A 26,558-nucleotide genomic window follows, 5' to 3' on the forward strand; every position below is an offset into this window, starting at 1 on the left:
TAGCACACACACAAAAATAACAAGAATAATAATTAAAGTGAAAAAGAGCAATTGAAGTAAAAAAGAACGCTGGGTACCTTTGTCTGTTTGTTTGTTTCCTTCCCCTATTTTTCTACTCATCCATCCATAAACTAGACAAAGTAGAGTGTGGTCCTTATGGCTTCCCCAATCCCATTGTCACCCCTCATAAGCTACATTTTTATACAACTGTCTTCGAGATTCATGGGTTCTGGGTTGTAGTTTGATAGTTTCAGGTATCCACCATCAGCTACCCCAATACTTTAGAACCTAAAAAGGGTTGTCTAAATTGTGCGTAAGAGTGCCCACCAGAGTGACCTCTCGGCTCCTTTTGGAATCTCTCTGCCACTGAAGCTTATTTCATTTCCTTTCACACCCCCCTTTTGGTCAAGCAGATGTTCTCCGTCCCATGATGCCAGGTCTACATTCCTCCCCGGGAGTCATATTCCATGTTGCCAGGGTGTCTGATCCCACGTAGTGGGGAGGGCAGTGATTTCACCATTCAAGTTGGCTTAGCTAGAGAGAGAGGGCCACATCTGAGCAACAAAGAGGCATTCGGGAGGAGGTTCTTAGGCACAATTAAAGGGAGGCCTAGCCTCTCCTTTACAGAAACCGTCTTCCCAAGGGTAAAACCTATGGTAGAGGGCCCAGCCCATCAAACCACCAGTCCCCTATGTCTGTGGTCATGTTAGCAACCATTGAGGTGGGGTAGGCCAATACCCCTGTATTCTCCACAGGCTCCTCAAGGGGGCGCTACATATTTTTTCCTTGTTTTTTTTTTTTTTAAACTTTTTTTTCTTTTTTAAATCAACTGTATGAAAAAAAAAATAAAAAAGAAAATATAAAAGAACATTTCAAAGAGACCATAACAAGGGAGTAAGAAAAAGACAACTAACCTAAGATAACTGCTTAACTTCCAACCTGTTCCTACTTTACCCCAAGAAAGTTACCTAATATAGCAACATTTCTGTGAACTTGTTCCTACTATATCCATCAGAAATTAACAGATCATAGTCATTCCTAGGCATCCCCAGAACGTTAAATAGCTCATCTGTTTATCTTGGATTTTTGTTCCCCCTTCCTTAATTGCTCTCTACTGCTAGTTCCCCTACATTCTACATTATAAATCATTTGTTTTACATTTTTCAAAGTTCACATTAGTGGTAGCATATAATATTTCTCTTTTTGTGCCTGGCTTATTTCGCTCAGCATTATGTCTTCAAGGTTCATCCATGTTGTCATATGTTTCACGAGATTGTTCCTTCTTACTGCCATGTAGTATTCCATTGTGTGTATATACCACATTTTATTTATCCACTCATCTGTTGAAGGACATTTGGGTTGTTTCCATCTCTTGGCAATAGTGAATAATGCTGCTATGAACATTGGCGTGCAGATATCTGTTCGTGTCACTGCTTTCCGATCTTCCGGGTATATACCGAGAAGTGCAATCGCTGGATCGAATGGTAACTCTATATCTAGTTTTCTAAGGAACTGCCAGACTGACTTCCAGAGTGGCTGAACCATTATACAGTCCCACCAACAATGAATAAGAATTCCAATTTCTCCACATCCCCTCCAGCATTTGTAGTTTCCTGTTTGTTTAATGGCAGCCATTCTAACCGGTGTTAGATGGTATCTCATTGTGGTCTTAATTTGCATCTCTCTAATAGCTAGTGAAGCTGAACATTTTTTCATGTGTTTCTTGGCCATTTGTATTTCCTCTTCAGAGAACTGTCTTTTCATATCTTTTGCCCATTTTATAATTGGACTGTCTGTACTATTGTCATTGAGTTGTAGGATTTCTTTATATATGCAAGATATCAGTCTTTTGTCAGATACATGGTTTCCAAAAATTTTTTCCCATTGAGTTGGCTGCCTCTTTACCTTTTTGAGAAATTCCTTTGAGGTGCAGAAACTTCTAAGCTTGAGGAGTTCCCATTTATCTAGTTTTTCTTTTGTTGCTTGTGCTTTGGGTGTAAAGTCTAGGAAGTGGCCGTCTAATACAAGGTCTTGAAGATGTTTTCCTACATTACCTTCTAGGAGTTTTATGGTACTTTCTTTTATATTGAGATCTTTCGTCCATTTTGAGTTAATTTTTGTGTAGGGGGTGAGGTAGGGGTCCTCTTTCATTCTTTTGGATATGGATATCCAACTCTCCCAGCCCCGTTTGTTGAAAAGACCATTGGGACTCAGTTCAGTGACTTTGGGGGCCTTATCAAAGATCAGTCGGCCATAGATCTGAGGGTCTATCTCTGATTTCTCAATTCGATTCCATTGATCTATATGTGCCAGTACCATGCTGTTTTGACAACTGTGGCTTTATAATAAGCTTCAAAGTCAGGGAGTGTAAGTCCTCCCACTTCGTTTTTCTTTTTTAGAGTGTCTTTAGCAATTCGAGGCATCTTCCCTTTCCAAATAAATTCGATAACTAGCTTTTCCAAGTCTGCAAAGTAGGTTGTTGGAATTTTGATTGGGATTGCATCAAATCTGTAGATGAGTTTGGGTAGAATTGACATCTTAATGACATTTAGCCTTCCTATCCATGAACATGGAATATTTTTCCATCTTTTAAGGTCCCCTTCTATTTCTTTTAGTAGAGTTATGTAGTTTTCTTTGTATAGATCTTTTACATCTTTGGTTAAGTTTATTCCTAGGTACTTGATTTTTTTAGTTGCTATTGAAAATGGTATCTTTTTCTTGAGTGTCTCTTCAGTTTGTTCATTTCTAGCATATAGAAACATTACTGACTTATGTGCATTAATCTTGTATCCTGCTACTTTGCTAAATTTGTTTATTAGCTCTAGTACCTGTATCGTCGATTTCTCAGGGAATAAACCCCCTTTTATAAAAGCCAATCCATTTCTGGTGTTTTGCATTCCAGCAGCATTAGCAAACTAGAACAGCTCCCTTTCCCTTCTCTTCTCCTTCTGAGACACCCATGACACATACATTCATGTGCTTCATATTGTCATTCAATTCCCTGAGACGCTGCTCATATTTTTCCATTCTTTTCCCTATCTGTTCTTTTATGTGTAGGATTTCAGGTGTCCTGTCCTCCAATTAATGAATCTTGTCTTCTGCCTCTTCAGATCTCCTGTTGTCTCCATTGTGTTTTTCATCTCTTGTATTGTGCCCTTCTTTCCCATAAGTTCTGCCAATTATTTTTTTCAATCTTTTGAGTTCTTCCTTACGTTCGCCCAATGCCTTCTTTATATCCTTCCTCTCTTTTGCCATTTCTTCCCTCAACTCATTGATTTGATTTTTGAATCGATTTAGGAGATTTGTTTAAAAATTAGTTGCTTTAATTCCTGTATCTCAGTTGAAGTGTACATTTGTTCCTTTGGGCAATATCTTCATTTTTCCTAATGTGATTCATAATTTTTTTGTCTAGGAATCTGGTTTCCTTGATTACCCCAATCAGATTTTCCCAGACCAGACGGGCCCAGTTCTCAGGAGGAAACCGTATTCAGTATCAGGTTTCCCTGAGGGTGAGACCCAGCAGATTGTGAGACTTTCCTGTGAGGCCTCTAGACTCTGTGCTTTTCCTATCCTACCCATCAGGTGGCGCTTGTCAGCCCACAGCTCACCACTGGTGTAAAGAGGTGTGGTCATTTTAATTCTCAGCAGACCCTGTCTTGGCCAGGGGCCAATGGTGTCAGAAGCCGAGCTTAAGTTGTTTCTGGAATTTTACCCCACGTCCTGGGGTTTGAATTCTCTAAGGGAGGGCAGCCACTTGAGCTGGGCCCTGTCCCCCCTTTTCTTAGGGAAGATACACCCTTTAGGAAGTTATCTTCTACATATGAATTCCTCCTTTGTCTCTCTGATTCTGTTAACTCCACCCTTCTCTGGGTCAGTGATGACAACTGAAAATGCCTGAGGCTTTCTCTACTGAGCTACTTAGGAAGAGAGGAAAAAAAAAAAAGGAGAAAAAGAGAGAAAGCCCCTTTTCAGAGCCAGTCCCCAGACCCCCAGTTTTGCTGATTGATCCATGTTGGTACCCGGTTCTCTGTACCCCTTTTCCTGGGACACAGCCATTTTTCAGTGTTCTCAGCTCAGTTGTTCCCAAAAGCCTCTGTTTTTAATTATTTATGCATTTTTTTTCTCATCAGCCCTGTCTCCTCTCTGGCAGGAGTAACCTCAGTTTCCTTTCCTGCTTGCTCCGGGTTGATCTGTGCTTGTAGCTTGTATTCATTTGTCCAAATTTGTTAATTAAAACTGCAATTGGAGCTTGGTTGAGTTACTTTCCCTTGCTCCAGGTAATCTGCTTCCTTTTTACCACCAGGAATGTTTCAGCTCAGCCTGCCATGCCAGTGGGGGAGGGGCACCAGCTCTGCAGTTTGCGGCACTTTACTTAACAGTTCTATGCTGCAGTCTCAGCTGTTCCACCCATTCCTGGCTGATGTATGATATGTGTACAGTCACGGATGTCCCCCAACAGTTTTTCCAGACTATTTACTAGTTGTTCCTGGCTATTTACTGGTTGCTGTAGTGGACTGACTAAATTCTACACCTCTCTATGCTGCCCTCTTGCCCCTCCTCTATTTCAGTAAACCTTTCAATCTAAGGAATGTTTTTGTTTTGATATCCTATAGAAATGTTTCAAAAACATAGAACCCATTTTCTCAACTTCCTAAATTAAATGTTTCTTTCTAAAGAAACATCATCTGATATATTCTCCTGTTTTATTCGCAAACATACTCACTTTAAACTACTACATAATCTAGGTTAGAGAGGATTTTTAGAATTCTAGAAAAAAAAAGCTTCTTAAGGTAATCAATGTTCTTTTATACAAGATACAAACTCAGCAATGATGGTTGCTTGACTTTTTTCCTATGAAGGAACATGCGGGCTGTGACAGTTTTCTTTGTTTCTCAGAGTCCCTTTTTTCCTACTTCCAAATTCACTGCATTCTGAAGAACTAACAGTACCACAAATCCAACACATGGAGAATCTTGTGATTACCTGTTAATTTCAACCAATAATTAGCAAATTAGGAAAGTTATATATCTATCTAGAAGCTACTGTCCTCCACCTAGTAGTTTATTTAACAAATAGTTGTTTTCCCAATAATTGCTGTCACCATATCAAAGAGGTGTTTGGAAAGCATGCTGGGATGATAAAATAAGCTTATACTTACTCATTTGTTTCAAGTCTATTAGGGATTTTTAAAACACTCTGATGTATACTTTTTTGTTGAATGCACAGTTATATCTATTAATTTTAACTCAGTTAATAGCTGGACATGCAAAGAGTAATATATGTAGAAGTGGCATGAAACAAACAAAATGAACAGGAATAAAGTCCCATACTAAAATTTTTAAATTCTGTAATTTAAGTCTGCTACATGTACAGGTTCCCGTGGGGAAAAAAACATGGTAGTTTTAGTTGATCACAAACATGGTATGAGTTAACAACGGGAACAGGATCACCTAAAACAATTGATGATGTTTTTAGGAGTGATACTAGAAAAATGCCATTCAGATCACACACACACACACACAAAATGGACTCTAGAAAAATAAACATCTACATTGTATTCAGTTTGGGGTACTATTTGTTTAGGTTCATGAGGAGTAGACAGTATCTACAGAAGGGTAAACGGAATAGTCACCTCCTGTAGGAAATGTGATGGACACATCAGTCCTCATTTATCCTGCCCTCCCTGTAGGATTTGACACTGTTACTCATTCCCTTGTTCTTAATCACTGGGAGTCCACGACTCCACCTTTACCAGGCAGAGCTCTCTCCTTCCTCTCTGGCTACTACTTCTCTTCTCCGAAGCTTCCCTATCTTTTACATTTTGATGTTCCTTAGTGGAACAATCCTCATCCGTCTTGGCTTTCCTCCCTTTCTAGCCATCCAACCCAGAGATGACATTCACGCACATGGCTTCAATTATATCTGTGTCTCCAATCCAAATCTTCTGGGCCCTAGAGTCCCATATCCATCCTCCTCCTAGACATCTGTACTGAATGTCCCACTAGTAGCTCAAACTCACTATGTCCAAAGGTGAAGTCATTTTCTTACCTCTTCTCTCCACCCCACAAATCTTCTCCACATCCCATATAACCAGTCAATGAATAATATGGCCATGCACCAAGAGCCTGAAGCCAAGAAGTGGGGTATCCCTTATTTAGCTCAGCTCACCATCTTTTCCAACTCAAACTGCTGTAAAGGTCTGCTAATTTATCTTCCTTCATACCAGCAGTGAGACTCTTTACCCAGCAATGAGATGAATCATCTTAAAATATGAATTTTATGATATTACTTCTCTTGCTGAAAAACTCATCAAAGACTTACCCATGACACCATGACAGAGTCCAATGTCTAATATGGTATATATTAAATTCTTCTGGTTTGATCTTCAGTATCATCTCTATCTCCATTCCTCCTCTCAAAATCCATCCTCTAGCCTTAGTAAAACATAGCACTTGCAAATTTTCTGAAGTCCCACGCTCTCCCCTCCCTCTAGGTCCTCTGCATGCACAATTGTCTGGAAAGCCTCTCCACTGCAGCATCTTGTGTGGCTATCATTTGCTTGTCCTTTAGGCTCCACCTTAGTGGAGTCTCCTGAGTGCCACCTCCCTCCACCAACTGAGTGAAACCCCCCCAGTTTATATTCCTATAGCATTTAACACGAACCTCAATCATAGCACTTATCACATTCTAATGAAATTGCCTCTTTAGCTTTGGGTCTCCAATGCTAGATTATAAGCCACTGAAATGGGCTCCCTTATGCATCATTCTGACCCTGGGTCCTGGTACCATTCCTGGTGCATACTTTTGTGATCAAGAGTAAGAGTAAAGTGCTAGTTGTTACTATCGAAAAGAGAAGACTAGGGGGAACATGATAACATGGTCTTTAGCTTTGGACATTTGAAAGCTTGAGAGTAAAATTCAGACTGAAGGAGAAAAGTTATATAAAGGCATGCTTGTCTCAACCTAAGAACTCTGAAATAACCATAGCTGCCCAGAATGGAACGGTCTACTGTGTGAGATTCAGTGAAGTAACACAGGAAGCAACCTGACCAAGGAGTTGTTCCAGATAATTGCTTTACCATGCTGCCTTTCCAAATCACCCCACTATCAAGAGACAAGCATGAGTCTCCTGGGGGTGGTGATTTCTGCCAGCCTGTGGTTGATGGCCATCTAGTATACCAACAGGGATACAGGTGGCATGAAACTTAACAAAAAGATACAAAACAACTGTGAGAGGTGATTTATCATTGTGGAAATCTTATAAATTTCATGACCCAAACAGCAGAAGAAGCTACAGATGTGCTGACTGAAAGAAATTTGGAAAGAGAGATCTAATGACACTAGCTGATCTTTTTAAAAGATCAGGTCTGTGCCAGATTTTGGAACCAGAGGAGTGGGATGCTGCTGAGTTTGCAAATACCAAATATGTTGGAACGGCTTTGTAAATGGATAAGGGGAAGACTCTGGAAGAATCATGAGGAGCTTGATAGAAAAGGCCTAGACTGCTTTGAAGAGACTGTGGAAATACAGACTCTAAAGATACCTCTGATGAGGCCTTGAGCAGAAATGATGAATGTGTTGTTGCAAACTGGAAGAAAGGCGATCCTTGTTTTAAAATGGCAAAGAATTTGGCAAAATTATGTCCTGGTGTCAGACGCAAGGAAGAATTTGAGAGAGACGACTGGGATACTTGGCTGATGAGATTTCGAAATTAAAAGTTGTGGATACAGCATGGCTTCTCCTTGCACCTTATAGCAAAATGCGAGTGGAGAGAGATACACTTAGAACTGAACTCTTGGGTTCAAAGAAACCAGAAGCTTATGGCTTGGAAAATTCCAGGCTTCCAGGGGGTGGAACCCCAGAAGCTACAGCCGAACGTGAGGATTTAACCAAACATGGAACCCAGCTGCCATTTCAGTACAAGCCAGGATTAGAGATGGAGCTATCCAGAAAGGAGTTGTGGAAAGTCCTATTGTCTGACGGTTTTGACCCCTGTGCGCTTCATGTGAAACCAACAGAATTTTTGCGAGATCTTTATAGATGGAGCCGCTGTCCATCTGCACTGGAGGGGACATTCAAGGAACAAACTGAAGGAAAAATTTCTTCAAAGACAGAGCCATGGAGATTGAGATCTGGAGTCAAGTGGTCTCCAGCTCGAAGAGCGAGTGGCCCACACACATGGAAAACATGAGTTTGCCCTGGAGGTCGAGGGTAGGCCTTCCACCTGGATGTTCAGGAAGAGTGCTGTTACCCCAGGCTTCAGAGAGGGTGGAGCACATTCCCAGGTTTTTGGGGAGATCCTGGCTGCCACCTCATTGTTCAGAAAGGGAAAAGCCTTTGTCCCAGAGAGGCAGAGTCCAGGTGGCACCCCAATGTTTGAGGAGGGTGGGGCCGAGAAGAAGGTGGTCTCCCCAGTGTGTGGATATACTGGAGCACTCACCCAAACATTTGGAGAGAAAAGGGCTGCCACAAAAGCCTTTGGAAAGGGTTGGACTCACGCTCTCTCAAGCCCCAAGGATGCAACATCATTCTGTAAACGATTCTCAGACTTTGAAATCTAACGGAGTTTGCCCTGCAGGTTTTAGGAACTGTTTTGGTCCCTTAAACTCTGCTTTCCTTTCAGTTTCTCCTTACGGCAATGGATATATTTATCCTATGACTGTCCCTCCTTTGTATATTGGAAGCACATAACTTATACTAAGTTTCACAGATCCACAGCTAAAGGAGAATTATGCCTTAGGACTGACCACGCCTGTAATTGATTTTGATGGGATCTTCTACTTACCTATTGTTATTGAAATGATTTAAGTTTCTGTGATATTGCAGTGGGATGAATGTATTTTGTATGTGGAAAGATCATGTCATTTTGGGGTCCAGGGGGTGGAATGTGCCAGTTTGAATGTATTATGTCTCCCAAAATGACATTATCTTTGATGCAATCTTGTGTGGGCAGGTATATTAGTGTTGATTAGATTGTAACTCTTTGAGTGTTTCCATGAAGATGTAGGTGATAATTCTGATTAGATATTTCCATGGAGGTGTGGCCCCGCCCATTCAGTGTGGGCCTTGATTAGTTCACTGGAGCTCTATAAAAGCTCAGACAAAAGAAGAGAGCTTGCTACACCCAAAAGGGACACTTTGAAGAACGTACAGGAGCTGAGAGAGGAGCTTCAGCTTACAGAGACATTTTGGAGACGGCCTTTGAAAGCAGACTTTTGCTCCAGAGAAGCTAAGAGAGGACAAATGCCCCAAGAGCAACTAAGAATGACATTTTTGAGGAGCTGAAGCCTAGGAAGGAATGTCCTGGGAGAAAGCCATTTTGAAACCAGAATTCCGGAGCAGACGCCAGCCACATGCCTTCCCAGCTAACAGAGGTTTTCCGGACACCATTGGCCATCCTCCAGTGAAGGTACCCGATTGCTGATGTGTTATCTTGGACACTTGATGGCCTTAAGACTGTAACTGTGTAACCAAACAAACCCCCTTTTATAAAAGCCAATCCATCTCTGGTGTTTTACATTCTGGCAGCATTAGCAAACTAGAGCAGTTCTGTCCACTCCTTCAGTTTTCAAAGCTGCTCTTACAAACCCTGATCAATGATTTCCCCGAAGCTCCTAACTGCTGATCAACATGAATTCCCTCATAAATCAACATTACATATATACGAAATGTATTTTAAGAAAACTATTTTACATTCTGATTTTTGCTGCAATAACTAAATAAAACAATCATTATTTTTACATCACTAAATTTAAAATTTTTATGTCAATTTATGTTTTCCATTTTCTGGTAAGCCCAAAATATTTTCAATTTATTCAACATTATAAACTGTTCTTCAATGGGTTTGCATGATATAGTTTATTTAACAAAGTATCTTCAATGACAAAATATACTTTGCAAACTCATGGTCTATCATACTTTTTATTCTATGTTACACATTCTGTACATAGCAAAATATTCTTGCTCAATCATTGCACTTATGACAGAATAAAGAAAGGACATATCTAATCATTAATTGCTTTAATGCTTCATCTGTTTAAGTCCTATCTTCCCACCTAAATTATAAACTCATTGACAACCCACCCACCCCCATTGCAAATGGCATAAAAGAGACAAATGTTTCATTGAGAAGTTGTGAACAGAGCTCAAAGTACCTGTATATTCAGATTTACTTTAAAAATAAATGTTTAAACTTCCATGTAATTCAAGCATTTATATGTGTATGAAGGACAGAAATTCCCTTTGAAATTTCAGAGTGTCAATCAATTTGACTAGTTGTGGCCTGGTAGGTTTTGACATTCAAGAGATAACTGCTGTATTCTAAATTAAGGACTGTGGGAATATATTTGACAAGGAGAGATAAACAGAAGAGAAAAGGAAAAAATGATAAGATTAACAGAAAATACCAAATAAAATGACTTCTGCACCCATATGTGTCTACTCTTACTGTAAAACCCAGATTATACATAAAATAGTTTATTAAATGAGCTGGACCCCATAACATAAAAGCAGAAAATATTTTCACCATTGTTCTCTCAAACTAATTTTGACTGGTCCATCCCCACCCCTGGATAAAATTTGAGCAGATCCCATAGCTTTTCTCATTTTTCTCAGATCGGTCTCTGTTTTTACGTAGATATTTAAAAGTCCAGTTGAGTCCAATATCAGAGCTTCAATCTCGCATCCAATACGAAGCATCTCCTTGCCCCTAATCCAAGCCTGGGGAAAGGGGTAGGGTTTGCTTCTTTGACATTTCCTCCTCTTGCTTTTCTACTTTTCTTTCTCTGCCCCTGCCCCCCAGCTGTGGTGGGCAGAAACAATGAGGATATCTGTTCAAGTGAGTTGTGAGATGAGTTTGATGAAACCAAGATGGTCAACAGTTTCTCCCGGATTGCCTTGGCAGCATGCTTCTCTCCCCCTACTCTAATCTATCCAGTGTGGATGGCAGATAAAGCCTTTTATGGCACATCCCAAGCCTCTCAGCTCCTCCTTCAGCATTCCAGGCCCTTGACAATTCACTCTGCCCACCTCCTATGTGGGATTCTTTATTACTGCCAATTATGTGTCTCACTCCCACCAAACAGAAATAATGGCCAATCTTCAAATACATCTAATCTCCTGGCTGTTTTGCTCATGCTGTTCTTTCCACTTCGCATGCTATTCTCTATGCACGTTCATTACCCTGATAGACAATATTATAGGCAAGGCACCTACCTCCATGGGACTTTTAAACCCCATTAACTGAATACAATGGCTTTCTCCTTTGATCTCTAGAGCACTTTGTGATCACACCATAGAATCTATTTTACCTTTTAGTATAATTATTTGTTCGTTGTCTTTTCTCCATGTGTAGATAGTAAGCTCCCTGAAGACATGAACCAACCCATAGTCTTTTCTCCCCAAGAACCAGTCTGAATAAATTTCTAAACTGTAAACCATGCAGCCATGTTTACAAGTATTTAGCGATTCTTAACAGGTTAAAAAATTAAAATGCTATTTAATATACTTTCACAGGCCTCCTTTCATAAAATCCTTCAAATAAGAAGCGAATTCCATGATGAAATCCCAAACCCAACCTGCTGAGACATTTCATGAATATAAACTGTTGTAATAGATACAATGTGGAAAACCACTTCTTTTAGGGCTAGTTATTTTAATAGTTAATGTGGACTCTTAATTCAATATTAATACTCCCTGTCTCAAATGCTTCCTATCTCCAACATGAATGATAATACACTCTGCTATGGTAGACTGAAATGTGATAGTGCATGATAGCACAGCATTAGCAGAATGCTGTACAAGATTAGCACTTAATAAATATTAGCTAGTCCTTGTCTCTTCCCATTTCTCACTCGGTCTTCCTATATCAACAGCAGGCTAAGTGAAAATCTGTAAGTTAGTTTCTTCAGATTTTCTATGTTGTTTATATCAAAAGATTGAAAATCATTTCAATGCTAAAAAATAGTGGATAATGTAAATCCATGAAATGGGATACTGTGGAACCACTCTAAATATTGTAGGAGAGTTTTTGTATGGAATAGGAGATGATGACAGTATTAATTTTAAGAAGGTGTGTGTGCACATGTGTGTGTGTTTGTGTGTATACATGCATATTATGGTATTTAAGATCTAGTCCCAGGATGAAGAAAATCATTTTGATATTCAATGGACATAAAAAATATAAGCATTTTTAATTTACAAGTTATAGAAAAACACCATTCAACTATCTGTTTGGGTATTGATGGTCACGGTTTTGTGAAGTATTACTGTAAGATCCTATCTGAGGGAAGCTGAAGAAGCTTAAACCAGCTCTCCAAAGGGTCCTACAGACCTACAATCAACAGCCTAAGGCCCTGTGAACATTCTAGTAGGATAAGGCTCTCCATAACACATTTAGGGGCGAGAGGTACTAAGAAGACCCCTGGTTCCATATAAACAACAGACACAAGTAATACTATACCAGAAATGTGCCATAATTCCACTTTTTTAGTGCTCCAGGAAACTAGATCTGTCTTCTCAGGCCTCACTTGACAGCTTCTCCCAAAACTCCATTTATGTGGCTCTTCCCCAAATCACAAATCACCGTTTCAAACCACAGGAAGGGTTATGGCCAGCCTAAGGATTCCAAGTGTGAATGTTATGCTCCCTATGCACAAGAGGTATAGTGCATCAAGATATTCACGATCCTGTGGAGCCAGACAGGAGGTTAGTGATCTCCAGGGGGAGTAACTTCCTTTTATTCTCTGAATACGCATGCTCACTCAGGGAAGGGAGAGGGACTATCCCTCTGTTTCTCCATTCCCCAGAAAGAAAGAGGCAGAGAGCCTGGAAGAAGAGTGAATGGAAACTACTGTTTTCAAATTTTTTAAAACTTATTTCTAAATGTGGTAAAAATCATCACTTTGCCAGACTCATCATGTAGTCAATGTGACAGATTCTCTGCTCTCTCACTAACCTAAGATCACTCCTGGACCTTGCTAATTTGGCAAATGGTCTCAAATAAGTCTCTAAAATGCTATCTTTTAAAAGACTCAGCAAAACCCGAATCCCGTGCTATTTCTGCTTCCTGAACTGATATCAATTTGAGAGTTTCCAGTCAAAAAAGCTGTCATAGTTACCTTTGAATACTACTGGTTCAAAAGATAATTTCTCCAATGAATCAGATCCAAAGTTATGGATTCATCAAGAAAGATAAATTAAAGGAATCCTCATTACTTTACATCCTTCCTGGACTAAGGAAAGGTGTAAATAGAAACAAAGACCCTTAAAAAATGACTGAAGTTTCAAGTGGTAAATTAATCATTGCAAAGAAAGAAGTTTTAAATGAGAAAAAAATGAAAAAAGGTAACTTTAGAGAATGAGATAGCTCAGAAGAGAGAGACCTTGACGAGTTATGGGTCTCAGAATTTTGTAGTCTCATGCTTTTGGAGACAGGACAATTGATTGTTCATTAAAACCCAGCTTCTTGTGGTTCTGTAACAAATCTTTCCCAAAAGAACTCTATCTAAGGAAAAGAAGGCACGAGAAAAATGAGACAGAGGTCCAAATTAGGTATAGGCCTTGGTTAATGAGAATAAATTTGGATCCATTTTACTTGTAACATAGGATCCAAAATGGGGTAAAGTAAGAACAAAATTTTACCAAAGAGGATGCTGGAGAACAAGTTCACAGGCAATGTGAAAATGGATGGAGTTATGTCACAATCTCTGGGCATTGGGCAGGGAAAACATTTTTATAAAGTTGACATTGTATACCAGTTAGTTATAACTTCCTCTTTTCTCTTGTATCCCTCTGTTTATTTTTCAGACGGTTTTATTGACACACCATATATTCCATCCTAAGTAAACAATCAATGCTTCCCTGTATAATCACATAGTTATACGTTCACCACCACTATGTATATGAGGACATTTCCATTTCTTCCACATAGAAAGAGGAAGAGGGAAAAAAAAGAAAAAAGAAAAAAGAAAAAGAAAGAATACTCCAGCCATCCCCCAGTCAAGGAAACGGCCACCAGCTGCTGCTTCCCTCAAGGGTGGGGGAAGGGTTTTCACACTCAGGGCTGGAAACACAGTCTCTGACCACATTTTCTCAGTCTCTTTGTCCCTCACTGACCTGGGCTTTGAAATGTCCTCCCCTATTCCCCAGGTCTTCAAAGAGTGGGGATATGTCTCACTGCTGTGAGAGATTTTAAAATCTGTGTCCCTGGTGGGAGGGTTCCCATCTGCTGATTCTGTGCCTTTCTTGCACTGAGCCCGAGTGAGAGGAAAGAACGAGGACTGGCTGGTCTGGGATGGAAGATTCCCGCCTGATATTTCTTTTCTTTCTTCAATTTGGCATCTGCAGGGCCCTTCTCCAGTCTATAGCCTCCTCCAGAGTTTCAAACAATTCAGAATTGTCCATTTTTTCATTGACTCTCTGGAGAGGACTTTTCAGTAGCTATTTACATCACTATGTTGATGACACCCCCAGGGGTCTCCCTCATTTTTCAAGGGTAATTTTGCCAGATAAAGAATTCTTGGCTGGCAGTTTTTCTCTTTCAGTACCTTAAATATGTCTTACCAATGCCTTCCCACCTCCATGGTTTCTGATGAGACACTTGAACATAGTCTTATTAAAGCTCCCTTGTATGTGATGAATTATTTTTCTCTTGCTGCTTTCAGGATTCTTTCTTTATTTTTGGCATTTGACATTCTTATCAGTGTGTGTCTTAGAGTAGGTCTATTAGGATGTATTCTGTTCAGAGTATATTGTGTTTCTTGGACATTTACATACGTGTCTTCCACAAGAGTTGGGAAATTTCAGCCATTACTTCCTCAAATATTCTTTCTGCCCTTTTTCCCTTCTCATCTCCTTCTGGGACACCTATGATGCATATATTTGCATGCTTCATGCTATCATTCAAATCCCTGAGATCCTGCTCAATTTTTTTCATTTTTTTCTCTACCTGTTACTTTGTCTGTAAGATTTTGATTGTCCTATATTCTAGTTCACTGATTCTTTCTTCTGCCTATTCAAATTTGCTGTTGTTTGCCTTTAATATATTTTTAATCTCTTCTATTGTGCCTTTCATTCCCATCAATTCTGTTATGTTTCTTGTCATACTTTCAAATTTTTCTTTATGCTCACCCAGTGTCTTCTTAATATCCTTTATTTCTTTAGCTATACTTTCCTTCATCTCCTTGATTTAGGGTATTTGTTTGAACACCTTTGATTAGTTTTTCCAAATTCTGTTTCCTCTGAAGTTTTAATTTCCTCCTTTGACTGGGTCATATATTTCTGTTTCTTAGTATGGTTTATAATCTTTTGCTAATGTCTAGGCATCTGATTATCTCGATGAGTTTACTCTGAAGGTTAGTTTTTCTCTCTTTCCTACAGTTTTACTGTTGATTGGCTTTGTGTTAAGGCTCTTCTTTGACACTTAGTTCAACTCATTCCAGACCTTTAGAATTGCCTGAGTTTAACTGACCAAAATTTTCCAGCTTTCTTCATCTGATTCTTGCCCTAGATATGTGGTAAATTTTTAAGATTGCACAATTTGTGCAATTGTTTCTCCCCCAGGAGAAAGCTTCCTTTCCCATTCCTTTTCTGGGAATCTTGATCTGTTCTGTTTGTTTTTGTTTTGCCTCTATAGTTTGTTTTTTGTTTGTCTGTTTCTTTGTTTTTACACTCCTTTCAATGACTCTAGCTGCATTTACCTGGAAGGCAAATTCTGGGAGAAGGAATACCAGAGAGGACTCCCCCAAGTCAGTATTTCTCAGCCACAACAGGGCCCAAGACCCACAAATGGGGTACAGACCAGCTCCAAAGAGACCTGGGAAGAGAGTCATGTAAGACACCAAAAAGCTTCTTTGATGGCTCCCTGAAGCTGCACTTTCTTGGCTTGCCCAGCAGATGGCACCCTTCAGTAAACTGTTCCCCATAGCCATAAGAAACTATTGTATCTTTAAACCTCCACTGGCTCTGCCCTTGTCAGAGGTGGTATTGAAACAATGGCCCTGCCAGTCCCTGTCTGGGGCAGCCTAAAACAGTAGTTCATTGTCAGGACCCAGCATTCTGAATTCACCAATCAAAAGCTGTGATCAGTGCTCAGTCATGTTCCTATCCCTGCCCCCAGCTCTGTTCTTGGGGAGGAAGACTTCCATGCCCTCTCTATCTGCAGAACCAGCCAGGTATCAGACCCTGAGGCAGCCCACTCCAAGGGTAGGGGATGGGCACCAGCAGCCACCATGGAGCAAGTTACTCACAGTTCTTTACTACAGTTTCTCAGCCTCTTCGTTCTCCTATTCCCTGTTACTGTACAGTGATCTCCTGGCACCTAGAGCCTCAGAACAGTTGTTTCAAACAGTTCCTGCCTTTCCACCAGCTGTTTTTTGGAGAATGAGTGATGCATGGAGCTCCCTACTCTGCTACATTCTCCAGAAGTCTTAGAATCAGTTTTCTCTCCATTTTCAAGGTGTTGATGTTTCCATTTTCAGGCTTTGGACACATCCCAAGTACTGCCTCAATATTTTACAATGCCTCAAAGTTTAGCTTATTTCCTAAATTTACAATCATTAAGGACTATGGAATTGAAGGCACTTTTTAGATTTAGTTCACTATAAACTTTTTCCTATCTTTAGTTTTGTTGTAAGGAAGCAGACCCTTTGATTGTAATACAAATATATAAAACCTGTCTGAATACTGTTTTTATCGTGAACACTGGCAGGATTTGTGTATAAAAATAAAATAAAATAATGCTCAGAACTTCAAGGATGGGAAATGGTAGGCTCTGTTATTCAAAGGCCTTTCTTAGCCTGTTAGCTTTATCATGTAGTACCAACAGAGACTCATAGTATATAAAGAAGAAAAAGGTTTTGTTCTGGCTTCAAATGCTGCCAGAATGCAAAACACCACAGATGGATTGGCCTTTATAAGAGGGGGTTTATTTGGTTATACAGTTACAGTCTTAAGGCCATAAAGTGTCAATGAACAAAGTATACCTTCAACGGAGGATGGCCAATGGTGTCTGGAAAACCTCTGTTAGCTGGGAAGGCACGTGGCTGGCATCTGCTCCAAGTTCTGGTTCCAAAATGACTTTCTCCCAGGACATTGCTCCAAAGTTCTTGTTCCAAAATGACTTTCTCCCAGGACATTCCTCTCTAGGCCACAGCTCCTCTTCAAAATGTCACTCTCGATTACTCTTGGGGCATTTGTCCTCTCTTAGCTTCCGTGGAGCAAGAGTCTGCTTTCAACAGCCATCTCCAAACTGTCTCTCATCTGCAGCTCCTGTGCTTTCTTCAAAGTGTCCCTCTTGGCTGTACCACCTCTTCAAAATGTCACTCACAGTTGCACTGAGTTCCTTCTGTTTGTCAGCTCATTTATACAGCTCCAGGAATTTAATTCAGACCCACCCTGAATGGGCAGGCCAACACCTCCATGGAAATTATCCAATCAGTCATCACCCACAGTTGGGTGGGGCACATCTCCATGGAAACACTCAAAGAGTTACAATCTAATTAACACTGATAGGTCTGCCCACACAAGATTACATCAAAGATAATGGCATTTGGGGGGACATAATACATTCAAACTGGCACAGGTTTTCAAGTCAAAATCTGTAGGGCCAGAAGAGATTGAAAAGGAAGTTAAGGTGCTAAGGCAGAAACCATAAGGCTGTGTACAACAGGGAAAGTTCAATTCTTTCCAGATAATAATCTCAAGAGCATTTTTGAAGATGTTACAGGATGAAAGGGGTCTATTACAGCCCATGTCCTTTTTCCTTAATCTGAGAACTTCTTTCAGCATCTTATTATTTAGTTTTTTGTATGTCAGGCACTCAGGAGGGTAGCTTTTCCCTGAAAATCACAAAAACATGGCTGGAACATTTTAATCACTCATGTTGCTGTAAATTTAACAACTGTAAAGTTGACTAAATTATAAACACATTTTTATTTCCACATATTAACTATCTATTCATTTTCTTTTAATATGCAAACTCACTTGTATTTTCTTCCAGGATAAAATCTCAGGGTTTTTGTTGTTGCTGTTTTATTTTGTTTTAATAGCAGCACCTTTTCCCTGATGAAGCTAAGAAAGGTCTAGGAAATATACTACTGGTGTAAAAGAAAGAAGGAATTACTTTTTTTTAAGACAGCCATATTCAAAGCTCCCAAGGTGGAATAATAAGAGGTGAGTATACAAAAGGGAACAGGAAACTGCATTGCAGGAAACCAAATCCCCTTTCCAGTATCCTCAGAACATGCAAACCCTTAAAGAACACATTAGCAACTCTGAATTACATTTCGCTTCCCTATATTCCATGCAGGGATCTTGTAGATGAGAACTATTAGTTGAGTGATGTATGTAAATATCTTCCTTTCTGTATGGTGTCAACACCTAGGTAACTTTAGTAATCAACTAAAACAACTACATTGTGAAGAAGTGAATAAGCACAACAGTCCTCAATAGATACCTGCAAAACGAAAAATGGAACTTTAGAACTTGGCAGGGACCTTAGTTATTTTCTAGTCCAAAACTCTTAATTTGGCTCAGGTCACACTGTTGGAAGAAACAAGAGTCAAGGTCCACAACTTCAGTACAATGATATAGTGATATTTTCACTATTCTGGGTTGATTAACCGTCAACTGAAGAGACAGAATTTTCTCCTCTGCCCTTTTCCCTCTTTCCTAAACACCACTCCAACACCTTCACTCATTCTTTTTTCCAGTCTTTTAGCTTGGGGATGAAAGACATTAAAGGAGACCTAAATAATTGTAAAGAGACCCCATGTTCATGGATCAGAAGACTTAATAACGTTAAGCTATTTACAGATTCAACCCATTCCCAATCAAAATTCTGACTGCCTTCTTTTGAAAAATGGAAAAGCCAATCATCAAATTCATATGGAAGGACAAGAGGCCGGAATAGTCAAAACCGTCTTAAAAAAGAACAAAGTTGGAGGACACACTTCCAGATTTCAAAACTTACTACGAAACTACAATAATCAAAGCAGTGTTGAACTGGCACAGTACAGACACACAGAACAATGGAACAGACTTGAGAGCTCAGAAATAACCCACTCAATGGGTGCCATATCCACTCAATGGGGTAAGAATAGTCTCTACAACAAATGGTGCTGGGAAAACTGGACACCCACAAGAAATGAATGAATTTGGATCCCCACCTCACACCACATACAGAAATTAACTAAAAATGGATCAATGACATGAATATAAGAGCTAAAATCTTGAAACCCTTAGAAGAAAACATAGGGAAATATCTTCAGGACCTTGTATTGGGCAATGTAGTCTTAGACTTTACACCAAAAGCATGAGCAACAAAGGAAAAAAAATAGATAAATTGGGCTTCACCAAAATTAAAACCTTTGGGGTATCAAAGGACGTTACCAAGAAAATGAAAATACAACTGAGTAAATGGGAGAAAATATTTGGAAACTGTATATCTGTAAGGGTTTAATATCCATAATACAAAAAGAACTCCTACAACTCAACAACAAAAAGACAAGCAACCCAATTAAATGATGAGCAAAGGACTTAAAAAGACACATCTCCAGAGAAGATATACAAATGGCCAATAGGCACATAAAAAGATGCTCAACCTCATTAGTTATTAGGAAAATGCAAATCAAAAAACACAAGATACCACTTCACATTCAATTGAATGGCTAACATTGGAGATTGAACCATATACCCCACAAAAGCCATGTTCATGTCTTAATCCACTTTCATATGGGTATGAACCCTTTTGTGAATAAGATCTTCAAGGATCCTATTTAGGTGAGGTAAAATTGACTCAGGGAAGGCCTTTATCCACATGAATGGAGTCCTTATGAACAAAGAAAATTCAGATTTGGTTAGTCAGTAGATGCCAGAAGTCAATATAAGCAAGAAGTCAGCAGAAGCCAGATGATAGCAGAAACTAGAGGAAGAGACACAAGGACAAAGAGGTCACTACGTGATGGAAGATTGCCAGAACACCAAAGACTTTGGGAAAAAGCAAGCCTTAACAACAACCTAATGTTGGACTTCTACCTTCTAAAACCATGAGACAATAAATCCCTGTTGTTTAAGCCAACTCATTGTGTAGTATTTGTCACAGCAGTCCTCTGGCAAACTGAGACAGCTAATATTAATAAATTGGAAAATAGCAAGTGTTGATGAGAATGCAGAGAAGTAGAAGCCCATGTGCATTGGTGATAGGAAGGTAAAATGGTGCAGCTGCTGTAGAAAACAGTATGGAGATTCCTCAAAATTTTAAACTTAGAATTACCATATTACCTGGCAATCCCACTACTAGGTATATACCCAAAAGAAATGAAAGGAGGGACTCTAATAGATATTTGTATACCAACGTTGATAGCCCCATTATTCACAATTGCCAAAAGGTGGAAGCAACCCAAGTGTCCATCAACTAATGAATGGATAAACAAAATGTGGTCAATACATACAATGGAGTATTATCCAGCAATAAAAAATAATGATGTTCTGATACATGCTGAAACATGGATGAACCTTGAAGACACCATGTTGAATGAAATAAGGTGGGCACAAAAGGACAGATACTGTATGATTTCACTTATATGAAATAACCAGAATGTACAAAGTCATAGAGACAGAGAGCAGATTCCAGGTTACCAGGGGCAGGGGAGAGGACGGGGAATGGAAAGTGAATGTTTAATGGGTACAGAGTTTCTGTTTAGGGTGATGGAAAAGTTTTGGTAAAGGGTGGTGGTGATGGTAATATAATATTGTGAATGCAACCAATGCCACTGAATTGTATGCTTGAAAGTGGTTACAATGGGAAATGTTAATTATGTCTATATTGCTACAATTTAAAAAAAGAAAGAAAGAAAGAAAAGAAAGAAAGCCACAGGGGGACTGCCTCTTCATGCCACCACCCAGCCCGCCTCCCTTCAGAGGCCCCGGCCTCATCATTTCTGCACCTCTAGGCAGGAAAGCGGCAGTGGCCTTACCGCGGATGTGAGACGAGCGAGAATTTCATCACTGGTTTCTTCAGAGTCTTCAATTTTCTGATGAGACCTTTAAAAAAAAAAAAAAAGAACTAATTACTCTTCAGCTTTGGTTGTTCAAATTCATCTACTAAGTTATGGGACTACACAGCAAATAATGACATGGCCATTACCACACATAAGTGAAACTACCCATGCAAACAATATTGTCAGGTAATGTCACAGGAATGTGATCCTGTTGCAGCCCCACTATGTCTTCAGAATCAACTAGCAAAAACCTCTTTACAATACATGAATTAAATTGTGAGTTTCTAATATTACTCTCCAAGTGGTATCATTGTTCTCCAAATGATGTCACAGAATAACACTGGCACACCAGATTTACAAATATGGGAATGTACAAGCATAAATAGGTGCAAATATAAGGCAGTTCCGTGCTGAAATACCAAACCTGAAATTTCCACCATGCTTGAGTTTCAGCCCAAACAAATTTACTATGCAGTGGCCTATTATAGATCTGAGGCCATAGTGGGAATTAGGAGGAATTCAAAAGCAGAAGAAGCACCTCTCGCTTTTTCAAGAGTCCACAGCCCATGTGAGAAGCCAAGAAGATTCTGCATATGTTAAATAGCTAAACAGACATAAAACACAGTACAAGGTCAGTTTGTTTGGGAAGATCTCCCTTCTAGCTCAGCTCGTGAAAAAATTTTCATTGCACAAATGTGAATACTAACATATAAAATTAACTACTTAAGATAAATGTTATAAACTGTATTTTGTTTCCTGGTTTGGTCAAAGTAAACAAAAAATTGACTAACACCAATTGAATGTATAAAACTGTCTCCCAAATCTATTTGCACAAGCAGCCACTTTCGACACATTCTGTGGACTGGCAGGGATTCATGGTAATTGCCCCGCAGAGCAACATTATCAAAATCGCAGTTTGATGATTGATTTCCACCTCAGTAATACCGCACGCCTGCTTGGGCGCTGGCTCTGCGGTGCAGGGGGGCTTCTCCCTGCTCATAGGAGAGCTAAGAAGCTCTTTATGAAGGGAAAAGCTAGTTGGATCAATTCTGGCATTGGCATCTTGTTTCTGTAAATGCTATTAAACTCTTTTCCAGGAAAAAAGTCACACCCTTTAAATGGCAGCAATGAATTACAAACCGCAGCTTTTACAGGAATTGCATGATAAGAGATATGAGGCAGTGCCCTCATTGTCAAATTACTTCACTACTCACACAACAAAGTGTTTGAAGGGCTACCTATCTGCCCAATAAAAACAGCAGGCACTGAGCATTATAACTTAGCATCAGCATATTCCCCCCAAAAGCAAGATACCTTGGTAATGACTGTTTTGAACAATGAACTTTATTATTAAAAGTTCTCTATTGACAAGGATTCCATAATAAATGTAGTCATAGTGAGAAGAGATTTGCAAGGCTGCGTAACCAAGTATTCCTAAGTTACCAAACCAGCTTTATATGACCAAGCAGAGGAGGCTGAGCCAATATGACAGGAAATTAAAAGCCAGACAGGGGCTTCTGCTATTACGTCTGCTCTGCGGGGAAGCGTGGGTTGGTCGTGCCTTTTCATTCCTCAGGCCCCAACAGATACCTGAAGGGTTTGTTAGTAGGGGTGGGATATGTTGCACTAGCACACATCCTGTCATGAGTCTGTTTTCCACAAACTGCTGAAAGGAACTCAAAATTCCAAGGAAGCTCCGTGTCTGTGACTGATTTGACTGTTTCATGAGAAACGGCTGAGCCGTTGCTGTTTTAGCAACAAACAATTCAGTGCCCTTTCAGAAGCAAAACTATCTTTCATCATTCTTCCAGTACAAAATCTGCCTTGGCAAAAATGTTTCTAAGGGAAATACATGTTCAAGAGGCAGAGTGATGATCTCCAGCAGAAGTGTCCCACGGCCTGTATCACGCTTTTATCGCTTCGGTCACCACAATTTATGCCCAGAGCTGTCCAGTCTCTCCCTAGTTTCAGAATCTCCCTTGAGCTTGCATCGTTCTCCCACCTGCTTGCAAGCACTCGAGATGGGACTCCCAGGACCTTATTTTCACCACGTGGGTTTCCACAGGCTCCTCAAACTCAGTACTGCACACTCTGAACTCTGGCCGCGTCTCCTCTCTCATGGCGTCACGTCACCCTGCGGCCGTTCTCTCCAGCCTCTGCCCCCTTTCCCTCCTTTCCCCAGTCACCAGATCCCTCACTTCCATCCCTTGGGCCCCTCCCCAGCAAGCCAACTGGCAGCCAGGCTCCCACCTGTTGCACAGACTATTTGAACCACCTCCTAAGGGACCCCTTCGTCTCTGGTTTCTTCTCTTCTACAGACACCATGATTACCCTTCTAAAACCCAGACCTGGTCCTGTGGTTCCCTGGACTCCAAACCTTCAGGGATTATCCCCACTGCCTGCAGGATAAACCACATGCCAGGAATGTCTATCAGACGCTCCCTAATCAGATCTCAGTCTGTCTTTTCAGTCGCATTTGCCGGGCTCATTTCCCTCCCCTTCCCACAATCTGTATCTCGCCATTCCCTGACCCTGGGCCTTTCCCCTTCCCACAATCTGTATCTCGCCATTCCCTGACCCTGGGCCTTTGCCTCCATTCTACCCTCTGAAAGGTCCTTCCCCTTCTCTCACAGGCAACCTCTTATTCCAGACACACCTTAACCATCATTCACTTATTACCGACGTGCCCGGCACCGACAGTCCTGCTCCCAAGACCCGTGCTCCTCGCAGACAATGCCACGTCCAAGGTGCCGTCATGGAGTCTACTAGAGGCCAGGGGTGTGGAGCAGGAGGGAGCAGCTAACCGCTTCACAGAAGGGGAGTTTCAGCTGGGTCTTGAAGGAATAACAGAACTCTCCAGAGAGAAAAGCAGCAGCATGCTGCAGGCAAGAATCACAGGGCGTAAAACAACCGTCAGCTCAGGCAGCAGCGAGCAATTGGGATAGTAAAGATAAAGACTGTAGGGCATAGCAATGGCTCCCAAACTGTGGCACACAGATCCCCGGGGGCTGAGGGGTTATTTCCTCACGCAGTGTCTGAAGACTGAAGAACCCTCTCACACACGCACAAATAAGTAAAGACACTTTAGAAGTATGTAGATACTTTAAGACTTGTAGCAATTCCATCTAAACATGTAGCTGAATTCACTCAGCTTTTTAACTTTGTGTGTTTCTTCAGCCAACAAATTAAAACCACTATCATGTGAAGGGTGGGATCCATGAAATAAGTGATCCTCTAAAAGGGCTCCTTCTTTCAGGTTTGGGAACTTCTGTGGCAGGAGGCGCCAGAGATGAGATTCGTAAGGGAGGGTGGGTCAAACCACAAATGCCTTTAAATGCTATGCTGAGAATGTTGGACATTATGCGCTGGATGATGGGCAGTCTAAATTTAACAAAGGGATCTAAAAATGGCTTGCAGACAGAGTTTATTTGATCTGTGCATTATTTAAGAAATACAAATTTGAATGTTTTGATGGTTTGAAGCTGTGTGTGCCCCAGAAAAGTATGTTCTTAAAGTTAATGCATTCCTGTGGGTGTGGAGCCATTGAAAGTAGGATCCTTTAGTGAGTAGGATCTTAACCTAAGATCCTACTAATTCAGGGTAAGTCAATCCTCTTACTGGATTCCCTTATAAGAGGATGGAATTCAGAGAAACACACAGAGAGAAAGACACAGAAGCTGAGAGAGAAAGCCACAGAAGCAGAGAAGCCACAGAAGCAATGAAACCTGTATGAGAAGGGAGAGACCAGCAGACAGCACCACATGCCTTGCCATGTGACAGGAGTACAGGATTGCAGGCAGCTGGTGTTCAGGAAGAAGGCATCCTTTTGATGATGCCTTCATTTAGACATTTTCACAGCCTCAGAACTGTAAGCTTGTAAACTAATATATCCCCATTGTTAAAAGCCAGCCATTTCTGGTATATTGCATTTTAGCAGCCCAGCAGATTAGAACAAATGGGGCATGCACTCTTCAGTCTGCCACAATCCCAAATACTCCCTAATGTCTGACACCAAGTCCTAGACTCATTGACTTCCCCTGCTGTTTTAAAGAGCAGGACAGGCATCATATTTGTGACTCCTAAGTTTATTCAATGCCCTCCTCTGTGCTCTGAAAGCATCATGAACATCACTTTTGTTATCATACTATTACTATGTTATACAAAAAAAAAAAAAAAAAAAATCAAATCTGTTGTTCCCTGAACAGTAAGGTTCCCAGTAGCCAAGATTGCATCTTATTCATGGATCCCTTCCCAGCATGACTGGCAAGTTGTGAGTACTTAAGAAACTGTCAAAAAAAACCTTTGCCAACAAAATATCAATAGATGAAATGATAAAGGGTCTGCTATCTTTGATGTTTGACTGCTGACAGCTTTTAAGCTCCAGACCCACTTCTTCCCAAATATGGGCCAGTTGACAAGAAAACCCACAGACTGTCTGCCTGGGCACTGGTGGGAAGTCCTTCCATACAAGCTGAAGCCCAAGCTTAGGAACTCTCATCCCAGCCCCACTCCCTAACCATAAGAAAAACCAGTGCCTCTTTATGCTCTCAAGACATATTCAGACCTGCTTGGCGCCTGTCCTATTCTCCCCAGAAAGCCTCAGGATGTGTGGCATCACCATTCTCAACATCTCACCTATTAATTCCATCCCGATGGGGCAACAATGAAGTGCAGAGACAGTCACTAACTCACAGCCATCTCGCAACAATCCCTTATATCTCAGTGCCTGCCAGGAAATAAGTGTTCAAATGAAGAGCTCTGGAATTCCTTCCCCACTAACATGTCCATGTTCCCTGTGTCAGCAGATGCCTACATCTCACCTGGTCTAAAGGGAGGCCATGGAGACAGGACTGGTGGTGGCAGGCAAATGGCGGAAGAGCTTGAAAGGGGGGAAGGAAGAGAGAAGAGAAAAACTCAGCCACTCTTCATTCCTCCTCAACACTGGTCACATTTTACCGTAAACTCCCTCCCAGCTCTCTGTCTAAATGATCAGAAATGCTAGAGTCTCTTCTTCCAGCAAATGTGATTTTTTTTTCTTCAAAATGTAGAAAAATCCTGATTCTTTTGTGCATGTAAATACACACCAGTACCATCTCAGGAAGACAAAGTTCTCATTTATCTGATCAGAATAGATAATGAAACAGATGGGGCAAGAGAGGATAAAGAAGGAAATCAATTATAATACTTGCATATTTCCCCATTATTACCAACTATACAAATCCATTAGAAACCTCTCAGGGGAGATATGATGCTCAGGGAAGAAGAGAGGAAGAGAGAAGTTGTGAGCCTGGTTTGCCAATGGTCACTGAAGGGAAAGAAAAAAACACTGGTTGGAGTCAGAAGGTGGTGACAAGTAACCTAAGACAGAATGGGAAAGAAAAGGAGTGACTTCAGGAAAAAGACTCATCCTTTAGGGTTTGTGCCAGCAGGAAGCTCCAGCACAACAAACACTCCACTTTAGGAATCTCCATGGCCACTTCTCAAGGTGCTTGCTTATCCACAGCCCAAGCCAGACCCAGTCATTCTCCAAGAAAAAGTGCTGAGTCTGACACCGTGGGC

General features: G+C 40.6%; 1 protein-coding gene across 5 annotated transcripts in view; it reads right to left on the reverse strand.

Moving 5' to 3' along the window:
- RAPGEF5 (Rap guanine nucleotide exchange factor 5) overlaps nt 1-26,558 on the reverse strand; it is a 271,773-nt gene that overhangs the window by 162,806 nt on the left and 82,409 nt on the right. For all 5 annotated transcript variants that reach the window (XM_037836879.1, XM_037836878.1, XM_037836876.1 and 2 more), the window contains exon 6: nt 20,976-21,042. In XM_037836879.1, coding sequence (XP_037692807.1) covers nt 20,976-21,042 — 67 coding nt within the window. The remainder of the gene's footprint in view (nt 1-20,975; nt 21,043-26,558) is intronic.

The sequence above is a fragment of the Choloepus didactylus genome, chromosome 5, assembly GCF_015220235.1.
Source record: "Choloepus didactylus isolate mChoDid1 chromosome 5, mChoDid1.pri, whole genome shotgun sequence".
Classification (NCBI taxonomy): domain Eukaryota; kingdom Metazoa; phylum Chordata; class Mammalia; order Pilosa; family Megalonychidae; genus Choloepus; species Choloepus didactylus.